This window comes from Hibiscus syriacus, unplaced genomic scaffold, assembly GCF_006381635.1.
Source record: "Hibiscus syriacus cultivar Baekdansim isolate YM2019G1 unplaced genomic scaffold, ASM638163v2 tig00110258_pilon, whole genome shotgun sequence".
Classification (NCBI taxonomy): Eukaryota; Viridiplantae; Streptophyta; class Magnoliopsida; order Malvales; family Malvaceae; genus Hibiscus; species Hibiscus syriacus.
In genome coordinates, this window is record NW_024062649.1 from 240,916 (window position 1) to 264,955 (window position 24,040).

At 37.1% G+C, this 24,040-nt stretch overlaps 1 protein-coding gene across 1 annotated transcript in view; it reads right to left on the reverse strand.

Annotated features, from left to right (window-relative positions):
* LOC120115100 (receptor-like protein 7) overlaps window positions 1-24,040 on the reverse strand; it is a 35,717-nt gene that overhangs the window by 10,128 nt on the left and 1,549 nt on the right. Inside the window, exons 2-3 of the mRNA XM_039135857.1 lie at window positions 15,635-15,823; window positions 8,941-11,702 (exon numbers count right to left, since the gene is read on the reverse strand). Coding sequence (XP_038991788.1) covers window positions 8,973-11,702; window positions 15,635-15,823 — 2,919 coding nt within the window. The 3' untranslated portion in view covers window positions 8,941-8,972. The remainder of the gene's footprint in view (window positions 1-8,940; window positions 11,703-15,634; window positions 15,824-24,040) is intronic.

The window sequence follows — 24,040 nt, forward strand, 5'->3', positions numbered from 1 at the left end:
ATTAAATATAAAATGAATAAAAATATAAATAATTTAATTTATATTTAAATGTACAAATCATTAATATTTATTAAATATTTTATTTTTCTTGTATTAATATATTTTTTAAACATAAACGATTTAGTTTATATTTTAAATATTAATTTATACAAGAAAAATAAAATATTCAATAAATATTAATGATTTGTACACTTAAATATAAATTCAATCGTTTATATTTAATAAACAATTAAATTATTAATTAAATTAAAAATACTCAATTTTAGGTGGCTTAACTTTAGTATCAATATATATATATATTATTGTGTCGTTATTAGCACAAAACGTGAAGACAGCCCATTGATATTGGCATGCTTCCTTCATTGTAGTAGTCTAGGTTCGATTCTGGGTAAGAGCGATTTCATGCTGTCCTATTTTCTATGGATCAAATTGAGAGAATGTATAAATATTAAGGATTTAATGTTAAATTATGTCTATATTCTTTTAACTGTCATATCAGTATTTTTATGCATTCTTAACGTCAAGTGGTATAATTAGTTAGTTAAATGGTATCCTACATCAAATTGAATTGATGAAAAAAGTAAAATGACTAAATAGTTAAGTGTTCAACCGTAGATTATTCCACCGATACGCCAGCAGGCATGACACCTGCTACGTACCTATGATACAGCCACTGCAAATCTGCTGCAGGAGCCATGATCTGGTGCAAAAACACACGGGAGGCTCCAAGCCAATTTAGCCATTCCTTCTGCAACTTGATTCTTCTCACGGACGACATGCACCACGTTGAACGTTTACTCGCCAATCTCGCCGTAACAAATCATCGACATGAACCTGTAAGCGAGAATGTAGATCCATACAAAGACCATGTTGAACCAACGTGCAAACTTCCTTATTATCAATTTCAAGAATAACATTCGGTAGACCTAACTCCCATGCTATTCCAAGGTCTTCGATAATACCCCATAACTCAGCATCCATTATCGAGCAAAGCAAACTCCGATAACCTTAGCAAAGCCATTCAACCAATTGCATCTGTCGTCGCGTAAGACTCCACCACAGGCTGACAAGCCCGACCTCGGCTTATGCGCACTGTCCGTATTCACTTTTGTCCACCCATCCGGCGGAGGACGCCATCGCTGTTCATGACGACAATTCGGCTGCAACAGCTTCGGCCTCACCAGCAATTTACAGGCCTGCTCAACCAATGTCAAATATCTTTTGATTTTCCTTAAAATATACCCTTTTTAATTATCGAATATAGAAAAAAGGTAGATAAATGAAAGAATTTTTTTAATGAATTAAAGAAATGGTCACCCTAGATAACTCAAGAGGGGTTCAGTTGAGTTTGATGGTTATAAGGCTTGAACGATATCGTAAGGGATCGATGAGGAGTGTGCGGACTTGAGGGGAGCATACCACAAAGCAACCAGTTCAACATATTTTCAAATGACTCTTATCTTGGAAACCCAAAATTATATGGGCCGCCACTGTCATGGAAATGGGATGTTGATATTCCAGTGCCACCTCTTCTAGGGAAATATGAAGAAGATTCTTGGTTTGGCCGCTGAGCTATGCATTGGATATACAGTACTGAATGAGTGGGGTAACAAATGGGTTTACAAGATCGAAAAGAAGCAGAAGAAGATAAAGGTGACTCCAGAATTAGTGTTTCAAAATCATCGGGCAATCATGATATTTGTTGTAAAAAACGGTACATATACATATGCTTCTGAATTCAGGTCCTAACCATTTTTTCCTTGCTGGATGTACTTGATGCGGGACATGGAATGTAAATTTAAGAGGTACTTCAAACAGGCCAAGCTGAAGCAGAGATTGGCAACTTGAAGAAAATAGTAAAATTTTCTAACAAATATGAGCTATATGGATTTGCTTCGAGTATGTAACTATTCATTCATTTTAGCATCCTGGTTCCTATTGATTTTGTTGTTGATCATTCAGTCCAGGTTAATGTGACAAGATCTGAAAACGTTGTACAAGCACACACTGAACTTGAATTTTAAAAGAACAAATGAGATTTGCTTTTTCAAAACCTGCTATTTATTCTTCCTATTTCTGGAATTCTTCACCAGGTAAAGATACAAACTTACATATACATATATATGCATACAAGTTCAGGGTAGTTTGTTCAGATGAAAGAAACTTTGCAATCGTGTCTGTCTCTCAATATATTTGAAAGAAACTTATATATGCATATACCTTAAACGAGTCATCTTTAACAATTAGGGAATACTGTTACTTTATGGTGTGGTTCATACATCAATGATAAACGTATTAGGAATTTGGGGCTGTAGAGTTGGGGGAATTGAAGCGGAGGCAGCATTGCTAGGACAGGTATTTTCAGCCCCTTTTTCCTTATTTTCACGAATCTCTATTTAGTTGAAAAGCTGATCTAATTTTCTTTCTAATGCTTTTATTTGCAAATTATGCAGCCCCTAAGCATGGTATTGCCTGGTGTTATTCAGGAATTTGTGAGATGGTGCAAGAGCAACCAGTCTGGTTTTAATTTTGACAAAGATGTTAACAAGGCATGATGTTGGCATATCTGTCAAGTTTTGTGATTAGGTCTAAGATTACAAATCTTGACGGATTGCCCCCTGAAGCTACAAATCGTTGCATCTAAGTCGGTGGTATTTAAAAAGAAAGCACCAAACGTATGATACAAACTTTGTAGCAGGTCTCTAAAATCAAAGGTGGCTGCTCACTCTGTTCGCATGGCCAAAAGATTCTTCGGATAGAGAAATGAAAGAGGAGACAATGGACTCTTGGTTGTTCATGATGATGTTGTTATATGCATATCACATGCTCTTATACTGTATGCAGCTGCATTCAAGACAGTACGCTGGGTAACAGCGCCTCTGAATATTAAGCCAAGTGAACTACAAGCACAATATTTCAAGTGATTGGATGCTAAAATCATTTTTTAACGTACCGTGTTCTTAGACAATACTGAAAGTGATTGCGCATACCGACATGTTACTTGAATTTGCAAATTGTATTATATATACTGTAGTAGTGAACTTTATGTTGATGAAAGCCACATTTGACACTTGACAGAGTAATTGTGAAAAGAGACACCACTGCTAGAGGCATCTCTTGTATATCTACTTGGAAAAATTGCATTGAGAGGTTATGGTAATTGATTGTACCCTGCCTGGTTGTCGGAATGTATATAAAATGCATAAAATAATACAAATTCGGTGTCACTGAAAAAGAACAAAAGGTGTTTGTTTTTTCTATATGGACAGTCACATAGGTAGCTTGTCGTAACAACAAAGGTTTGTTTCTACGAGAACACGTACTTCAATATAAGATTATTTTCAATCGAACTAAAGTCAACAAAAGTATGGTAGGACCTAAAGCAAAGTGTTAAACAAGGGCATATTAAAGCAAAGATTACGAATAAAAAATTCATGCCCTAATAATAAACTATTGAAAAGATTATTGTTTCTTTCTTTTCTTCCTTGACTTGCATGCAAGGGCAGTAACTTTGGTGCTAGTCCTCGACTGTTTATATTCTTTACTTCTATTTTTATTTTCTTATATTGTATCTTTATTTCTTTTTAATAATTTTATCTTTATGACACATTTTTCTATATCTTTGTGACACGCTTTCATTTATCTTTTGGTATGTATTCGCTTTCATTTAACTATAGTGTGTTATGATATGAATACAAAACTTAATTAAAATACATTAATTTATAAAAAATAAAATTTTATAAATATTGAATACCATTTTCTTTCAATGCCTGGAAACAGGGGAAGAAGCAGAGTTTCCTTCACCACTTGTTTCAGTTACTGTTAAGAGTGTCTACATGAACCGATGTTGCCCCGTTGAACCCTTCCATTTTCTTCACCAATAACACTCCACGCCCTCTAGGTTCCTGGCTCCGCCTCGTCCAGCGAACCTTTGTTGCCTCGTGCCTGTGAACTTCCAGCATTTTATCACCGAAGTGAACAGCATTTGGAGACCAGTGGTTGCGGCTAAACATGAAAAGGATGCTGCCAACCTGCTTCTCCCTAGTCAGAACCATGTCCACTAGAATTAATCCATTCCGAAGAGAGAAACACTCCATTAAATGTGGGTTTCATCGACATCTGGTCCTCAAATATCTTCTCAGCTGCATAGAAAAAAATTGATCTAAATAACACAATAAAGAAGGCCGTGTTAAACTTGATCCTCTTCTATGGTATTATTAGCATGCAAGTTTCAGTTCTGGAGAAAGATTACGTGCCCCAAATGTCTTGTGAATTGAAGCATAGCATGCCCATCATCGTATGTCTTCAAATGTCTGTAGTTTTTCTGGGTGAATCACTTTGAAACTTCAAAAGATATCCCTGTATGAGCAAGCGCTTCATGTGTTGCCCAAGAACATAGTACATTCAAACACAACATTAGCCCCCAATCGCTTGGAATAACGGTTAAAGTTGTTGCCTACCATATGACTCTAATTACATGCATATACAAAACCAAAAACATTTCATCTGTAAATAACCATTATTATCTCGAGTTTCTGCATATTAATTACTTCAGTTTGGAGAGGCTAAAGGCCGAAAAGGATCTCACAAGGGAGATTATTGACATAACAATTTGCATGTCTAGTAAACCAAACGCATGCAGCTCATGTTTAATTCGAAATATTCATAAAATACTCCAAAGTGATCATTACCTTAAATGTATTTTCAAATTAAAGATGTGGGATTGGAAGCCAAGAACACCAGGGAGATTGGCCCCTGCAACAAAATAGAGATAAAACGTTCTTATCATTTAGATTTAAGAATTATGGATTACTTTCTATAACAGAGGAATGCTTGTAGATGAGAGTGTGCATGTGTTGCTTATATATCTATTAGTGACCAATTTGTATCTTATTGCATAGGAATTAAGTTATGGAAAGGAATTACTCGAATCATCAAAGAGCGAGTATATGTAACAGCTTCATCACGAACAACCAAGGGCCCTTTGTCACCTCTTTCATTTCTTGATCCGAAGAGTCTTTTGGGATGTGAACAGAGTGAGCCACCACTTTTAATTTGTGTGCTTTTCTATTTCAAATGCAATTATTTGAAGCTTTAAGGGGACAAAGGCCATTTAACTCTGTCAAGATTTGTGATCATAGACCTAACCATAAAACTCGATAAATATACATTATTTTACGATTAATTACTCTTTGATTAGATAATTTTAGTTACTTACTTGGGCCTTTTTATTCATATTCGATGCAGAACATTGAATTCCAGAAATTATGCTAAGAACAACGAAATCGTGTAATTTTTTATTTTTCTAGATTCGTAGTTGAATTAGTAGGCACGACTTGGGATATGACACACCCAACATGGCCTTTATGTGGTAGCTGACATGGTGATGACATGGTATCTGACTTGGCAGGTGAAATATATATAATTCAAGCCTTCTTTAATCTCTTTAATCTCTTCCTGCCTCAATTATATATAATTCAAAGGAGATTGAGAGTTGTGGTAGCATACTAATTCTGGGATAAGCCTTTTCACCCATCATTTTCCGAACTTTATTCTGGCAATCTGCGCTTCCTTGGTTTCCAAAAGCGGATGAGACCCATTTTTTGAAACCAAATCTCTCCTTTGTTCTTTTGAAATTCAAGTTCCATGTACGATTGTACAGCAGTTTCAGATCTTCTCACACTAACTTGGAACGAATGATCAACAACAAAATTCAACGGGACCCGGATGCTAAGTAATATGCGAAGTAGACATAACATCTAACCATGAATCTTCTCCGTCTTCCCTTGAAGGAGGTGGCACTGGAATATAATCTTCATCGAATTTCCTTGATAATGGCGGCCCACATAATTACATATTTGAATGCTTCAATCAAGCCATTGACCGTTAACTTTCAACAGAGGAAGTAATATGGTAGTTAAAAACTTGGAATAATTACATATTTGGTCCTCAATATATTTACATTCTATCAATTTAATTGAATTAAAATAATTTTAATCTCCAATTTAGATGGTGACACATGTCACTATTAGATTAGAGGATGTTTTCTTACTTTTTATTTATTCTATTTTAATCTACTTTTTCTTTAATAAGGTGGTGACACGTGTCACCGTAATATTTAATAAAAAAATCAATTGAAGAGGAAATGTGCACCAGGAGGTACTTGAATCTAAGATAAAGAGGAACTCATAATAGACATTTTAAACTACAATTTGACAGACTCAACATTTAAAAGTTGTAAAGCAGTAAAAAGGTGATTTTTTTTTTTGGTTAATAAGAGAATTTAAATTGAAAAATACATAAAAAATATATATCATAATCTTATAGTGTAATTATGATATGAATACAAAACTTCATTAAAATACATTAATTTATAAAAAATAAAATTATATAAATATTGAATACCATTTTCTTTCAATGCCTGGAAACAGGGGAAGAAGCAGAGTTTCCTTCACCACTTGTTTCAGTGACTGTTAAGAGGGTCTACATGAACCGATGTTGCCCTGTTGAACCCTTCCATTTTCTTCACCAATAACACTCCACGCCCTGTAGGTTCCTGGCTCCGCCTCGTCCGTCGAACCTTTGTTGTCCCGTGCCTGTGAACTTCCAGCACTTTATCACCGAAGTGAACAGCATTTGGAGACCAGTGGTTGCGGCTAAACATGAAAAGGATGCTGCCAACCTGATTCTCCCGAGTCAGAACCATGTCCACTAGAATTAATCCATTCCGAAGAGAGAAACACTCCGTTAAATGCGGTTTTCATCGACATCTACTCCTCAAATATCTTCTCAGCTGCATAGAAAAAAATCTAGAAATAAAAAATTTGATCTAAAAATGATGAATAACACAATAAAGAAGGCCATGTTAAACTTGATCCTCCTCTATGGTATTATTTGCATGCAAGTTTCAGTTCTGGAGAAAGATTACGTGCCGCAAATGTCTTGTGAATTGAAGCATAGCATGCCCATCATCGTATGTCTTCAAATGTCTGTAGTTTTTCTGGGTGAATCACTTTGAAACTTCAAAAGATATCCCTGTATGAGCAAGCACTTCATGTGTTGCCCAAGAACATAGTACATTCAAACACAACATTAGCCCCCAATCGCTTGGAATAACGGTTAAAGTTGTTGCCTACCATATGACTCTAATTACATGCATATACAAAACCAAAAACATTTCATCTGTAAATAACCATTATGATCTCGAGTTTCTGCACATTAATCACTTCAGTTCGGAGAGACGAAAGGCCGAAAAGGATCTCACAAGGGAGATTATTGACATAACTTTTTGCATGTCTAGTAAACCAAATGCATGCAGCTCATGTTTAATTCGAAATATTCATAAAATACTCCAAAGTGATCATTACCTTAAATGTATTTTCAAATTAAAGATGTGGGATTGGAAGCCAAGAACACCAGGGAGATTGGCCCCTGCAACAAAATAGAGATAAAACGTTCTTATCATTTAGATTTAAGAATTATGGATTACTTTCTATAACAGAGAAATGCTTGTAGATGAGAGTGTGCATGTGTTGCTTATTTATCTATTAGTGACCAATTTGTATCTTATTGCATAGGAATTAAGTTATGGAAAGGAATTACACGAATCATCAAAGAGCGAGTATATGTAACAGCTTCATCACGAACAACCGAGGGCCCTTTGTCACCTCTTTCATTTCTTGATCCGAGGAGTCTTTTGGGATGTGAACAGAGTGAGCCACCACTTTTAATTTGTGTGCTTTTCTATTTCAAATGCAATTATTTGAAGCTTTAGGCGACAAAGGCCATTTACCTCTGTCAAGATTTGTGATCATAGACCTAACCATAAAACTCGATAAATATGCCAACACCATGCCTTGTTAACATCTTTGTCAAAATCAAAACCAGACTGGTTGCTCTTACACAATCTCGCAATTTCCTGAATAACACCAGGCATTACCATGCTTGGGGGCTGCATAATCTGCAAATAAAAGATTAGAAAGAAAAGTAAATAAGCTTTTCAACTACATAGAGATTCATGAAAATAAGGAAAAAGGGGTTGAGTAACACCTGGCCTAGCATTGATGCCTCTGCTTCCGTTCCACTAACTCCACGGCCACCAATTCCTAATCCATTTATCATTGCTGTATCAAAACATACCATAAAGAAAAAGTATTCCATCATTGTTAAAGACGACGTCGAGGTATACTGGGCTAACATTCAAATTTATTTAGATACAAACTCAGTACCAAAGTTTCTTTCATTTGAACAAACTACCCTGAACTGGTATGCATGTATATGTAAGTTTGCATCATTACCTGGTGAAGAATTCCAGAACTGCATTTACTGAAAGCAATTCTCTCTTTGTACATTTGAGATTCAAGTTCCGTGTTTGCACGGACAGCATTTTCAGATCTCGTGACATTAGGCTGTTCTGAATGATTAACAACAAAATCCATAGGGACCTGGATGCTAAAACGAATAAACCGTTACATACTCGTGGGAAATTATAGAAGGAACAAGTGCATATAAAAGCCAAATTACAAACCAGTGGACTGATCTTGTTAGGATCATTGTCGAGATTCTTCATGTCCTCTCACATGCTGGCGAGGTCAGCCACTGGTGGCAGTCCAGTGTAATCCTACTTCCAAATGATCAAACTTTAACCTTTGCCAACTGCATATATATTTATTAAAGATACAAACATAGAGGGTTGTGGAGAAATGAAAAAAGATTGGGAGTTGCGGCAACGTACGTTCCAATTCTGGGATAGGCCTTTTTCTGAACTTTACTCTTGCAATCCACACTTTCTTTTCCATGGAATAAATAACAAAAACCAAAGTCTATAGGTCTTACTGTCTTCTCAGATTGTTGGCCTGAAAATAAGAATACGAGCAACAATCATCATTTTTATATGCATAAACTTAATTCAAGTAAATTTAAAGAAGATGAAATGCTTACCTGATGATTTTGAAACATTAATTCAGATCGAGTCACCTTGATCTTCTTCTATTCCTTTCCCCATGCTTTTTGAGCTTGTAAACCCATTTGTTTCCCAACTCATTCAACACTGTATATCCAATGCATAGCCCAGCGACCAAACCACTAGCATAGCCTATCAAAGCAATTTTCCAAGTAGACATAGCATCTAACCATGAATCTTCTTTGTCTTCCCTTGGAGAATGTGGCACTGGAAGATCATCTTCACCGCAATTCCTTGACAATGGCCGCCCACATAATTTTGGGTTCCCAAGATAAGAGTCATTTGAAAATGTACCGAATTGGTTGCTCTGTGGTATATTCCCTTCAAGTTGGTTGTAAGACAAGTTCAGTGCCTCCAGGAAAGTTAGACTTGTAAGCTGTGGAGGAATCTTCCCCAAGAGCTTGTTGAGTGAGAGATCCAAAGACTCGAGGTCTTTTAGGTTGTCAAGTGCTGATGGGATTTCGCCATAGAAGCTATTATGGGACAAGTTTAGCACTTTAAGTGCCTTGAGAATATGTATTTCTCCTGGTATTCTCCCATGGAAACTATTGTTGGAAAGGTCAAGACAAGTAAGAATGGTCAAGACTTTCTCATAGAACAATTCAACCCCTTTATTGACAATAGTCAAAGAATCTTGATAGTATCGCTCTCCGATGTAATCTAGCTTATTAGCTTGGTCACCATCAGTTATCATTGTCATTGCCTTCAAGCTTTGCAAAAATTCAACGGACAAGTCACCCGAAAAGTTGTTGGAAGCAATGTCCAATATGCGTAGCTTTGGAAAATCACTTTCAGCATTTGATTCTGAAATTGTACCATAAAATCTGTTTGCTCGTAGAATGAGAACCTTCAAGGAAGGCAACTTTGCCAACCAAAACGGGAATGCATCATGAACCATGTTGTTTCCGAGGTCCAGAACCTCAAGTTTTGTGCAATTGGCTAATGATCTTGGCAGCTTCCCTTCGAATTTATTCCCACCAATTTTGAGCGACCTTAGTTGAGTGGCTTGAAGGAGATCAAAGGATAGTTTACCCAAAAACTCGTTAGAAGCAATGTCCAACACATCCAAAGTTGGGAAAACAATTTTATTTTTGAAATGTTTAATTTCACCATAAAATTTGTTTTTCCGCAATACTAGAACAGTCAACGCAGGCAATTTCTCCAACCAAAAAGGGAATGTATCACGCAGCATGTTGTTTCCCACATCCAAGACTTCAAGCTGGGTGCATTCCGCCAATGATCTTGGCAACTTCCCTTCCAGTCTATTCTCGCTGACTTTGAGTAACCACAAATTGGGTGATTTTGAAAAATCTGGTAAGATCCCACTGAAGTTATTTCCATGAAGATCCAAATATTCGAGGGCACTCATATTGCCTAAGCAATTTGGAATGGGGCCACTGAAATTGTTATGAGATGCATCGAAAAAGAATAGTCGACTCATATGACAAATAGGTCGAAACAAAGAGGCCTGCGAAGAATTTAAACTCTGGTTGGATAAAAGTTGGTCCAAAGATGAGAGATGGTTATTAGAAAGATCCAGATAGTCCAAGCTTTTCTTCCACGCCCAGTTTGGTATTGCACCACTTATTCGGTTATTCGAAAGGCTGAGTCGTTCTAAGTTTCCTAGACTCCTTAAGAGCTCTGGAAATGCACTTATGTTACATGATCTCATATATAGTTCCCTCAACATCGGAAAAAAGAAGTTTGCATCACTTATGGGAAGCTGTTTTGGAAAACGTATGGGATTGAAAGAAAGGTTTAACGATAAAAGAGTGGTCTTGCACAACCAATTAGGCACAACACCATGGATGTGGTTGTTAGAAAGATCTAAATAAGTCAACTGATCTAGTGTTTTGATGAATTTTGGAAATTCAGTGAGGTTGCATGACCGTAGCAATAGTCTCTCTAATCGAGGAAAAGTGAGGGTTCTCTTATCACTTGTTCGGTTTGGATTTTCTGAACCAATAATGGGATTGAAAGAAAGGTCTACCCGTAAAAGAGTGGTCTTCCACAACCAATTAGGCACAACACCATGGATATTGTTTCTAGAAAGATCTAAATCAGTCAACTTGTCTTGTGTTTTGATGAATTCTGGAAATTCAGTGAGGTTGCATGAGCGTAGTCTTAAAGCCTCTAATTGGGGAAAATATTGAAGACTTCTGTTGTCGCTTTGAATTAACAAACTTATGTTGGATAGCTCGAGAAACCTCAAGTTCTTGAGAAGGCCAAACACGGGCAGCTTCAAGGAACTAAATCCATTCCCTTCAATAGCAAGACTTTCAAGCCTTGGAAGCTGAAGGATTGACTTCGGGATTGGTCCTGTGAAATAATTATTGCCTAAATATAATCCCTCGATCAATGAAGAAGATGCATTGGGAAACTCATCAATTTTTCCAACCAATTGATTTTCTCCGAGAGACAATATTCGCAATGATGGAAGGGAAAATAATGAAGAATTTATCGATCCAGAAAATTTGTTCCCGCCCAAAAGAAGAGCTGCAAGATTTGGAACTCCAAATCTATGAAATGGAGGTATTTGGCCACTGAAACTATTATATTCTAGATCCAAGTTCACCAGGTGACTAAGATTTGCAATTGACAATGGGATAGGTCCAAAAAAATGACACCCATGAAGAATTAAATCTGTCAAGAACTTTAGGTTGCCTATTGATTCGGGCAGTTTCCCTCTTAAATTTGTAGAAGAAAGGTTCAAACTGCGTAAAGCATTGTTTGATGGAAACTCTGGCAACTGACCCATAAGTTGGTCATTGAATGAAAGGTCTAGTTTGGAAAGAAAAGAAAGTGTTGAGAGTGAAGGACATAATGGACCCTTTAAACCACACATTGACAGACTCAACCCTTGAAGGTTGGGAAGTAGTAAAGATATGGTTTCACACCATTCACTACTTTGAAATGAAATGTCCACTCCATTCAAATAAAGCTCTGTGAGATTCCTCAAATTCTTTATCAATGTCTTGAAGTCTGGATTCTCTAATTTAAGAGGTTGTTCCAGTTCGTAAGGCAATCTCCAATAGCAATAATCTTGATTAGATATATCAAGAGAAACTAACCTCGATAAGAATGAGATCTCCACTGGAATTTGGCCATGGAAGCATGAGCTTGAAAGGTTGAGATGAGTTAGATTTTGGAGTTTATCAAACCCATACGAAAGCAGAGTGGTGTTAAAGTAGTTTCCAGCAAGGTTAAGGTGTTGAAGATAACGGAGGCCGAAAATGGAGTGAAAGCTGCCTGAAAGGTTTTTGTAACTGAGATCAAGCACAATGACATGACCAAAAGCATCACAGGTAACTCCTTCCCAGGAGCAACAATCAGTGTTGACGTCCCAAAGCTCGAATTTGGAAGAGAAAGTAAAATTCGGGGCATAATAAAGATCATGCTGCAGTTGCAACAGAGAAGATCTCTGGTCATCAAGGCATTGCTTTGGGAGATCATCCAAGGAAAACACAAGAGAAAGGAAGCATGAAAGCAGAAAGAAGAGTGAAACTAGGAAAACACAAGAGAAAGGAAGCATCACAGTGTTTTCATCAAGACACCGGCTACAAATTTTGTACCATACTTTTGGTTATTTTCTATTTCAAATGTCACCAACTTACATGCAACGCTTTGAAGCTTTATGGGGACAAAGGACATTTACCTCTATCAAGATTTATGATCATAGACCTAATCATAAAACTCGACAAATATGCCAACTTCATGCCTTGTTGACATCTTGGTCAAAATCTAAACCTGACTGGTTGTTCTTACACCAACTCGCAATATCCTGAACAACAACATGCTCAGGGGCTTCATAGTTTGCAAATAAAGCAATAGAAGCAAAAGTAAATAAGCTTTTCAACTACATATAATCCATGGAAATAAGATTGAAGGGGGTGGGAATACCCGCCCTAGCAGTTCTGCCTCTGCTTCAATTCCCCCAATATCGAATTTCTGGTGAAGTCCTCATCTCTTATAGTATCTCCTTAATTTACATTCCATGTCCTGCTTCCAGTCCATCCTGAAATAAAAAAAATAGGTCAGTGCCAAATTTCGAAAGAATATGCAATGTCTCGTAGTTTACAACAACTACCTTTTCAAATTAGGAAAACTGAAGTTTCAAAGCGAAATGCTTACCTGATGATTTTTGAAACACTAACTTGGATGGAGTCTCCTAGATCTTCTATTTTGATTCCCATACATTTTGAACTTGTAAACCCATCTGTTTCCCAACTCATTCAGCACTGTAAATCCAATACATAGCCCAACGACCAAACCACTACCATAGCCTATCAAAGCAATTTGCCAAGTAGACATAGCATCTAACCATGAATCTTTTCCGTCTTCCCTTGGAGGAGGTGGCACCGAAATACCAACTTCATCGCATTTCCTTGACAATGGCGGCCCACATAATTTTGGGTTCCCAAGATAAGAATCGTTTGAAAATGTACTGAATTGATTGCTTTGTGGTATGCTCCCTTCAAGTTTATTGTAAGAGAAGTTCAATGCCGCCAGGAAAGTTAGACCTGTAAGCTGTGGAGGAACCTTACCTGATAGATTGTTCATTGAGAGATCTAAAGACTCAAGTTCATTTAGGTTCTCAAGTGCTGATGGTATTTCACCAAAGAAGCTATTATAGGACAGGTTTAGCACTTTGAGTGACATGAGAAATCGTATTTCTTTAGGTATTCTCCCATGGAAACCATTGCCGGAAAGATCAAGACATGTGAAAATGGTTAAAACTTTCTGGTAGAACATTTCAATCCCTTTATTACCAACTGTCACAGAGTCTTCATAGTACTGCCCTCCGTTGTACAGCCTTCCGATGTAATCCAATTTAGATTTGCGGCCATCGATCGTCTGCATCATCGCCTTCAAACATTGCAAAAATTCAACGGACAAATTTCCAGAAAAATTGTTGGAAGCAATGTCCAGTATGCTTAGGTTTTGAAAACCAAGTCCAGTGTCAAAGGCTTTGATTGTACCATAAAATCTGTTTGCTCGGAGGATGCGAACCTTCAAGGAAGGCAATTTCACCAACCAAACCGGGAATGTATCATGAAACATATTGTTTCCAACGTCCAAAACTTCGAGTTTTGAGCAAGTGGCCAATGATCTTGGTAGCTTCCCTTCCAAATTATTCCGGCCGATTTTGAGCGACCTCAGCTGACTGGCTTGAAAGAAATCAATGGATAGTTCACCAGAAAACTCGTTAGAAGCAATGTCCAACACATCCAAAGTTGGGAAAACAGTTTTATTTTTCACATATTTAATTTGACCGTAAAATCTGTTTTCCCGCAATACTAGAACAATCAATGCAGGCAATTTCTCCAACCAAAAAGGGAATGTATCAAGCAGCAAGTTGTTTCCCAAATCCAATATTTGAAGCTGAGTGCATTCCACCAATGATCTTGGCAGCTTCCCTTCCAATCTATTCTCGCTAACTCTGAGTATCGACAATTTAGGTGCTGTTGTAAAATTTAGTAAGATTCCACTGAAGTTATTTGCATGAAGATCCAAATATCGAAGGGCACTCATATTGCCTAAGCAATTTGGAATGGGGTCACTGAAATTGTTATGAGATGCATCGAACAAGGATAGTCGACTCATATCACAAATCGGTCGAAGCAAAGAGGCCTGCGAAGAAGTTAAACTCTGGTTGGATAAAATTTGGTCCAAAGATGAGAGATGATTATAAGCAAGATTCACATAACCCAAGCTTTTCTTCCACACCCAATTTGGTATTGCACCACTCATTCTGTTATTCGAAAGGTCGAGTAATTCTAAATTTTCTAGACTCTTTAACAACTCTGGAAAAACACTTATGTTACATGATCCCAGATATAATTGCCTCAGCATTGGAAAAGAGAAGTTTGCATCACTTAAGGGAAGCTGTTTTGGAAAATCGATGGCATTGAAAGAAAGGTCTACCCGTGAAAGAGTGGCCTTCCACAACCAATTAGGCACAACACCGTGGATATGGTTGTCAGAAAGATCAAGATAAGTCAACTTGTCTTGTGTTTTGATGAATTCTGGAAATTCAGTGAGGTTGCATGAGTTTAGTCCTAGGATCTCTAATTGGGGAAATGTGAGGGTTTTGTTGTCACTTTCCATTAACATGCTTATGTTGTATAGGTCAAGTTCCCTTAAATTCTTGATTTGGAAGAAGATGTCAAACTTCATGGAACTAAAGCTATTGACTCCGATATTAAGACTTTCAAGCCTGGGAAGTTGAAGGATTGAATTTGGGATTGGTCCTGTTAAATAATTATAGCCTAAATCTAATTCCTCAATCAATGAAGCAGATGCATTGGGGAACTCATCAATTTTTCCAACCAATCGATCTGCTCCAAGAGACAAGACTCGCAATGACGGAAGGGTAAACAAGTAAGGATTTATTGATCCAGAAAACCCATTCCCATCCAAATAGAGAGATGCAAGATTCGGAACTCCTATTCTATGGAAGGGAGGGATTAAACCACTGAAATTATTATATCTTAGATCCAGGTTCACAAGGTGACTAAGATTCGTAATTGATGATGGAATGGATCCATAAAATTGACAAAAAATAAGAGTTAAATCTGTCAAGAACTTAAGGTTACCGATTGACTCAGGCAGTTTTCCACCGAAATTTGTAAAAGGAAGCTCCAAAATCCGTAAAGCACTGCTTGGTGGAAATTCTGGCAATTGACCCATAAGTTGATCATTAAACGAAATGTCAATGCTTTGGATTTTTGGCAATAAAAGAATTTGTGTTGGAAAATGCCCACTCAAACTGCAATCTACCAAGCTGAGAGAAGTCATATTTGAGGAATTTACCAAGAAATTTGGAGGTAAATAAGAGATTGGGTTCCAGTCAAGGACAAGTTTGGAAAGAAAAGGAAGTCTTGAGAGTGAAGAACATAATGGACCCTTTAAACCGCAGTTTGACAGACTCAACACTTGGAGATTGGGAAGTAATAAAGATGTGGTTTCACACCAGTCACCAGTCTGAAACGAAATGTCCACTCCGTCCAAATAGAGCTCTCTGAGATGCCTCAACTTCTTGATCAATGTCTTGAAGTTTGGTTTCTCTAGTTTCAGAGTAGGTGAATCATAAAAATAACCATCACCGTTTCTCATATAACAGTGCTTTTGATTAGATAGATCAAGAGAAACCAACCTCGTCAAGAACGACATCGCCACTGGAATTTGGCCATGGAAGCACGAGCTTGAAAGGTTGAGATGAGTTAGATTTGGGAGTTTATCAAACCCATACGACAGCAGAGTGGTGTTGAAGTTGTTTCCAGCAAGGTGAAGGTGTTGAAGATGACGGAGATCCAACATGGAGTGAAAGCTGCCTGAAATGCTTCTGTAACTGAGATCAAGTCCAACGACATGACCAGAAGCATCACAAGTAACTCCTTCCCATGAACAACAATCGGTGTTGGCATCCCAAAGATCAAATTTGGAAGAGAAAGTGAAATCAAGGGCACAGTAAAGATCATGCTGCAGTTGTAGCAGAGAAGATCTCTGGTCATCAAGGCATTGCTTTGGGAGATCATCAAAGGAAAACACAAGAGAAAGGAAGCATGAAAATAGAAAGAAGAGCGAAACTAGGAAATAAAGAGTCTTCATGTTTGGTGGTTATGGCTGTGATGGAAGATTGTTTCAAGTACATCATTGTATTTATAGACAAATCTGTATTAGTTTATTGTTTACATACTCTCCTACCATGTATCTGTAAAAGTCTAAAAGAAACCCATCGTGTCTTTGCTGCATGCAATGCATGAAGAACTTCGACCTGGTTGTAAGGTGATTGAACGAGTCAGTGGTGATAAAATAGTTTAATTACGCACCAAAAACGCGTTCAAATTTTAAATTAAATTATTACTGATATTAACATTTATATGTTATTGGTATTTTTTAAATACAAGGCTTTTATAATTCGAGCTTCAATCGATCTAAGTCTAAGAATGTTACGAGTTCAAGTTTTTTCGAGCTTCAAAATTTGAAGCTTGTGAGCTTTCGAGTCGAGCTTCAATTTTTTATTTTGAGTTCAAGTCGAGTTTCACAATTTTAAGCTTGCGAGCTTTGGAGTCGAGTAAAGTTCAATTTCAAACTTTTCGAGTCCAATCGAACTCAGTAATACTCGAACTCGACTCGACTCGTTTACGGTCCTACTCACATCATGAACTTGATAATATGAACTCGGCTCGTATACTTGTTAAGATAAAATAATCATGAACTTGATGGCTATTTCAAATGCTAAGCACATTTTCTTTTTTATTTTACTTTCCTTGAGAATCTAAAATGTCAACTCTTACCAACTTCATTAAAGTTTGAAAGATTCTTTACAAGGATATATCTAAGGTTGATCAATCAATTAATACTTACAGAGAAAAGAAGAAATTCAAACACTATTATGAATATGATCTGTAAAACGAACATAAAAAAAAATTATTCATCTGTGCATTTGTTGACATCCAATTTGCAGTCTCCAAAATCCAGTTGGATCTCTCTTATGGCTCTAAGGGTGAGAAGATGATGAAGCAAGCAGTGAGTCCATAACTTGCTTCTCACCTACTGAACATTCAACTATTTGATTCTTCCTTGCAAAGAAAAATTATAAAGAGGAAGCAAAGGAGATCTCTCAACTTTCTGGTAAAGTCTTCATCTCCTATGAAGGTATCATTCCAAAACAGATGGCTCTAACAGTGGTGTCTCTTTGCAGAATCACTCTGTTTCATCTGCATCAAGTTATCATTCCAAGTTGAGATGAACGAATAATTGTGAACTTGCATGCATGTGTATGTATATTTGTATCAGTATCTTATGAAGAATTCCAGAACCAGGAGGAAGAACAAGCATGTTTTTAAAAGCAGATGAAGTCCATTTAATGAACGCAAGTTTCTCTTTGTTGATTTGAAATTCAAGCCTTTTTTAATCTCTGCCTGCCTCAATTATATATAATTCAAAGGAGATTGAGAGTTGTGGTAGCATACTAATTCTGGGATAAGCCTTTTCACCTATCATTTTCCGAACAACCAAGGCCATTTTTTATCCTACTGCATGGGAAGTAGGTTATTTAAAATATTTACACGAATCATACAGGAGCGAATATATGTAACAGCATCATCACGAACAACCAAGGGCCCTTTGTCACCTCCTTCATTTCTCCATCCGAAGAGTCTTTTGGCAATGCGAAAAGAGTAAGCCGCCACCTTTGCTTTTGGACACCTGCTAAAAAATGTGTGCTTTTCTATTTCAAATGCCATCAATGAGCATGCAATGATAGGAAGCTTTAGGGGGAAAAAGGCCATTTACCTCTGTCAAGATTTGTGATCATAGACCTAACCGTAAAACTCGACAAATATGCCAACATCATGCGTTCATAACATCTTTGTAAAACTCAAAACAAGACTGATTGCTCTTACCACATAACTATTTCTATAGTATCAATCAAGTCATCTGACATTAAAACCTAACAAAGGGGTGATGTGGCAGTTAATAAAAATTTTAAATAATTACACATTTAATATTTATTACTTACACTTTTTGTAACTTAATCCTAACTTTAATTTAATTTAATAAATTAATCATTCAATTAGTTGCCTTGAACAGCATTCGAACCAAGTTGTTGAGACAAATGGCGTGCCCCACTACCACTGAGCCAAGCATCACAATAGTAAATTAATGGGTATATTACATTGGAGACCACTTATCTATTGCCCATTTTCATTTTGACCACCGATGTATCCATTTCATCAATCAGACCACCCAAATATTTAAATGTTTCAATCAAGTCATTGACCATTAACTTTTAACAGAGGAATTGACGTGGTAGTTAAAAAACTTGGTATAATTACATATTTCGTCCTCAGTATATTTACATTCTATCAATTTAATCATAATTTAATTCAATTAAAATAAATTTAATCTCCAATTTAGATGGCGAAACGTGTCACTATCAGATTAGAGGATATTTTCTTACTTTTTATTTATTCTAATTTAATCTATTTTTTCTCTAATAAGGTGGTGACACGTGTCACCGCAATATTAAATAAAAAAATCAATTGAAGAGGAAATGTGCACCAGGAGGCACTTGAACCTAACATAAAGAGGAACTCATAATAGACATTTTAAACTACACTTTGACAGACTCAACATTTAAAAGTTGTAAAGCAGTAAAAAGGTGATTTTTTTTGGGTGATAAGAGAATTTTAATTGAAAAACACATTAAAAAATTATATCATAATCTTATAGTGTAATTATGATATGAATACAAAACTTCATTAAAATACATTAATTTATAAAAAATAAAATTATATAAATATTGAATACCATTTTCTTTCAATGCCTGGAAACAGGGGAAGAAGCAGAGTTTCCTTCTGGTTTACGCTAAACTGTGTTCACAACTGAAATTCTCAAACTTAAATGGTGACAATTTTTCCCTTCACCGCTTGTTTCAGTGACTGTTAAGAGGGTCTACATGAACCAATGTTGCCCCGTTGAACCCTTCCATTTTCTTCACCAATAACACTCCACGCCCTGAAGGTTCCTGGCTCCGCCTCGTCCAGCGAACCTTTGTTGTCCCGTGCCTGTGAACTTCCAGCGTTTTATCACCGAAGTGAACAGAATTTGGAGACCAGTGGTTGCGGCTAAACATGAAAAGGATGCTGCCAACCTGCTTCTCCCTAGTCAGAACCATGTCCACTAGAATTAATCCATTCCGAAAAGAGAAACACTCCGTCAAATGTGGTTTTCATCAACATCCGGTCCTCAAATATCTTCTCAGCTGCATAAAAAAATTGATCTAAAAATGATGAATAACACAATAAAGAAGGCCATGTCAAACTTGATCCTCTTCTATGGTATTATTAGCATGCAAGTTTCAGTTCTGTAGAAAGATTACGTGCCCCAAATGTCTTGTGAATTGAAGCATAGCATGCCCATCATCATATGTCTTCAAATGTCTGTCGTTTTTCTGGGTGAATCACTTTAAAACTTCAAAAGATATCCCTGTATGAGCAAGCACTTCATGTGTTGCCCAAGAACATAGTACATTCAAACACAACATTAGCCCCCAATCGCTTAGAATAACGGTTAAAGTTGTTGCCTACCAATATGACTCTAATAACATGCATATACAAAACCAAAAACATTTCATCTGTACATAACCATTATGATCTCGAGTTTCTGCATATTAATTACTTCTGTTTGGAGAGGTGAAAGGCCGAGAAGGATCTCACAAGGGAGATTATTGACATAACTTTTTGCATGTCTAGCAAACCAAACGCATGCAGCTCATGTTTAATTCGAAATATCCAATAAAATACTCCAAAGTGATCATTACCTTAAATGTATTTTCAAATTAAAGATGTGGGATTGGAAGCCAAGAACACCAGGGAGATTGGCCCCTGCAACAAAATAGAGATAAAACGTTCTTATCATTTAGATTCAAGAATTATGGATTACTTTCTATAACAGAGGAATGCTTGTAGGTGAGAGTGTGCATGTGTTGCTTTTATATCTATTAGTGACCAATTTGTATCTTATTGCATAGGAATTAAGTTATGGAAAGGAATTACACGAATCATAAAAGAGAGAGTATATGTAACAGCTTCATCACGAACAACCAAGGGCCCTTTGTCACCTCTTTCATTTCTTGATCCGAAGAGTCTTTTGGGATGTGAACAGAGTGAGCCACCACTTTTAATTTGTGTGCTTTTCTATTTCAAATGCAATTATTTGAAGCTTTAAGGGGACAAAGGCCATTTAACTCTGTCAAGATTTGTGATCATAGACCTAACCATAAAACTCGATAAATATGCCTGAATAACACCAGGCATTACCATGCTTGGGGGCTGCATAATCTGCAAATAAAAGATTAGAAAGAAAAGTAAATAAGCTTTTCAACTGCATAGAGATTCATGAAAATAAGGAAAAATGGGTTGGGTAACACCTGGCCTAGCATTGCTGCCTCTGCTTCCGTTCCACTAACTCCACGGCCACCAATTCCTAATCCATTTATCATTGCTGTATCAAAACATACCATAAATAAAAAGTATTCCATCATTGTTAAAGACGACGCGTCGAGGTATACCGGGCTAATATTCAAATTTATTTAGATACAAACTCAGTACCAAAGTTTCTTTCATTTGAACAAACTGCCCTGAACTTGCATGCATGTATATGTAAGTTTGCATCATTACCTGGTGAAGAATTCCAGAACTGCATTTACTGAAAGCAATTCTCTCTTTGTACATGTGAGATTCAAGTTCAGTGTTTGCACGGACAGCATTTTCAGATCTCGTGACATTAGGCTGTTCTGAATGATTAACAACAAAATCCATAGGGACCTGGATGCTAAAACGAATAAACGGTTACATACTTGTGGAAAATTATAGAAGGAACAAGTGCATATAAAAGCCAAATTACAAACCAGTGGACTGATCTTGTTAGGATCATTGCCGAGATTCTTCATGTCCTCTCACATGCTGTCGAGGTCAGCCACTGGTGGCAGTCCAGTGTAATCCTACTTCCAAATGATCAAAGTTTAACCTTTTCCAACTGCATATATATTTATTAAAGATACAAACATAGAGGGTTGTCGAGAAATGAAAAAAGATTGGGAGTTGCGGCAACGTACGTTCCAATTCTGGGATAGGCCTTTTTCTGAACTTTACTCTTGCAATCCACACTTTCTTTTCCATGGAATAAATAACAAAAACCAAAGCCTATAGGTCTTACTGTCTTCTCAGATTGTTGGCCTGAAAATAAGAATACGAGCAACAATCATCATTTTTATATGCATAAACTTAATTCAAGTAAATTTAAAGAAGATGAAATGCTTACCTGATGATTTTGAAACATTAATTCAGATCGAGTCACCTTGATCTTCTTCTATTCCTTTCCCCATGCTTTTTGAGCTTGTAAACCCATTTGTTTCCCAACTCATTCAACACTGTATATCCAATGCATAGCCCAGCGACCAAACCACTAGCATAGCCTATCAAAGCAATTTGCCAAGTAGACATAGCATCTAACCATGAATCTTCTTTGTCTTCCCTTGGAGAATGTGGCACTGGAAGATCATCTTCACCGCAATTCCTTGACAATGGCCGCCCACATAATTTTGGGTTCCCAAGATAAGAGTCATTTGAAAATGTACCGAATTGGTTGCTCTGTGGTATATTCCCTTCAAGTTGGTTGTAAGACAAGTTCAGTGCCTCCAGGAAAGTTAGACTTGTAAGCTGTGGAGGAATCTTCCCCAAGAGCTTGTTGAGTGAGAGATCCAAAGACTCGAGGTCTTTTAGGTTGTCAAGTGCTGATGGGATTTCGCCATAGAAGCTATTATGGGACAAGTTTAGCACTTTAAGTGCCTTGAGAATATGTATTTCTCCTGGTATTCTCCCATGGAAACTATTGTTGGAAAGGTCAAGACAAGTAAGAATGGTCAAGACTTTCTCATAGAACAATTCAACCCCTTTATTGACAATAGTCAAAGAATCTTGATAGTATCGCTCTCCGATGTAATCTAGCTTATTAGCTTGGCCACCATCAGTCATCATTGTCATTTCCGTCAAACTTTGCAAAAATTCAATGGATAATTCACCTGAAAATTTGTTGGAAGCAATGTCCAATATTCGCAGCTTTGGAAAACCACTTTCAGCATTTGATTCTGAAATTGTACCATAAAATCTGTTTGCTCGTAGAATGAGAACTTTCAAGGAAGGCAATTTTGCCAACCAAAACGGGAATGGATCATGAATCATGTTGTTTCCGAGGTCCAGAACCTCAAGTTTTGAGCAATTGACTAATGATCTTGGCAGCTTCCCTTCAAATTTATTCCCACCAATTTTGAGCGACCTTAGTTGAGTGGCTTGAAGGAGATCAAAGGACAGTTTACCAAAAAACTCGTTAGAAGCAATGTCCAACACATCCAAAGTTGGGAAAACAATTTTATTTTTGAAATGTTTAATTTCACCATAAAATTTGTTTTTCCGCAATACTAGAACAGTCAACGCAGGCAATTTCCTCAACCAAAAAGGGAATGTATCACGCAGCATGTTGTTTCCCACATCCAAGACTTCAAGCCGGGTGCATTCCGCCAGTGATCTTGGCAACCTCCCATCCAATCTATTCTCACTGACTTTGAGTATCCGCAGATTGGGTGACTTTGAAAAATCTGGTAAGATTCCACTGAAGTTATTTCCATGAAGATCCAAATATTCGATGGCACTCATATTGCCTAAGCAATTTGGAATGGGGCCACTGAAATTGTTATGAGATGCATCGAAAAAGTATAGTCGACTCATATCACAAATAGGTCGAAGCAAAGAGGCCTGCGAAGAAGTTAAACTCTGGTTGGATAAAAGTTGGTCCAAAGATGAGAGATGGTTATTAGAAAGATCCAGATAGTCCAGGCTTTTCTTCCACGCCCAGTTTGGTATTGCACCACTTATTCGGTTATTCGAGAGGCTGAGTTCTTCTAAGTTTCTTAGACTCCTTAAGAGCTCTGGAAATGCATCACTTATGGGAAGCTGTTTTGGAAAACGTATTGGATTGAAAGAAAGGTTTAACGATAAAAGAGTGGGCTTCCACAACCAATTGGGCACAACACCATGGATATGGTTGCTAGAAACATCTAAATCAGTCAACTTGTCTTGTGTTTTGAGGAATTCTGGAAATTCAGTGAGGTTGCATGAGCTCAGTCTTAATTCCTCTAATTGGGGAAAAGTGAGGTTTCTCTTGTCACTTGTTCGGTTTGGATTTTCTGAAACATTAATGGGATTGAAAGAAAGGTCTACCCGTAAAAGAGTGGTATTCCACAACCAATTAGGCACAACACCATGGATATTGTTTCTAGAAAGATCTAAATCAGTCAACTTGTCTTGTGTTTTGATGAATTCTGGAAATTCAGTGAGGTTGCATGAGCGTAGAATTAGTCCCTCTAATTGGGGAAAAGTGAGGTTTCCCTTGTCACTTGTTCGGTTTGGATTTTCTGAACCAATAATGGGATTGAAAGAAAGGTCTACCCGTAAAAGAGTGGTCTTCCACAACCAATTAGGCACAACACCATGGATATGGTTGCTAGAAAGA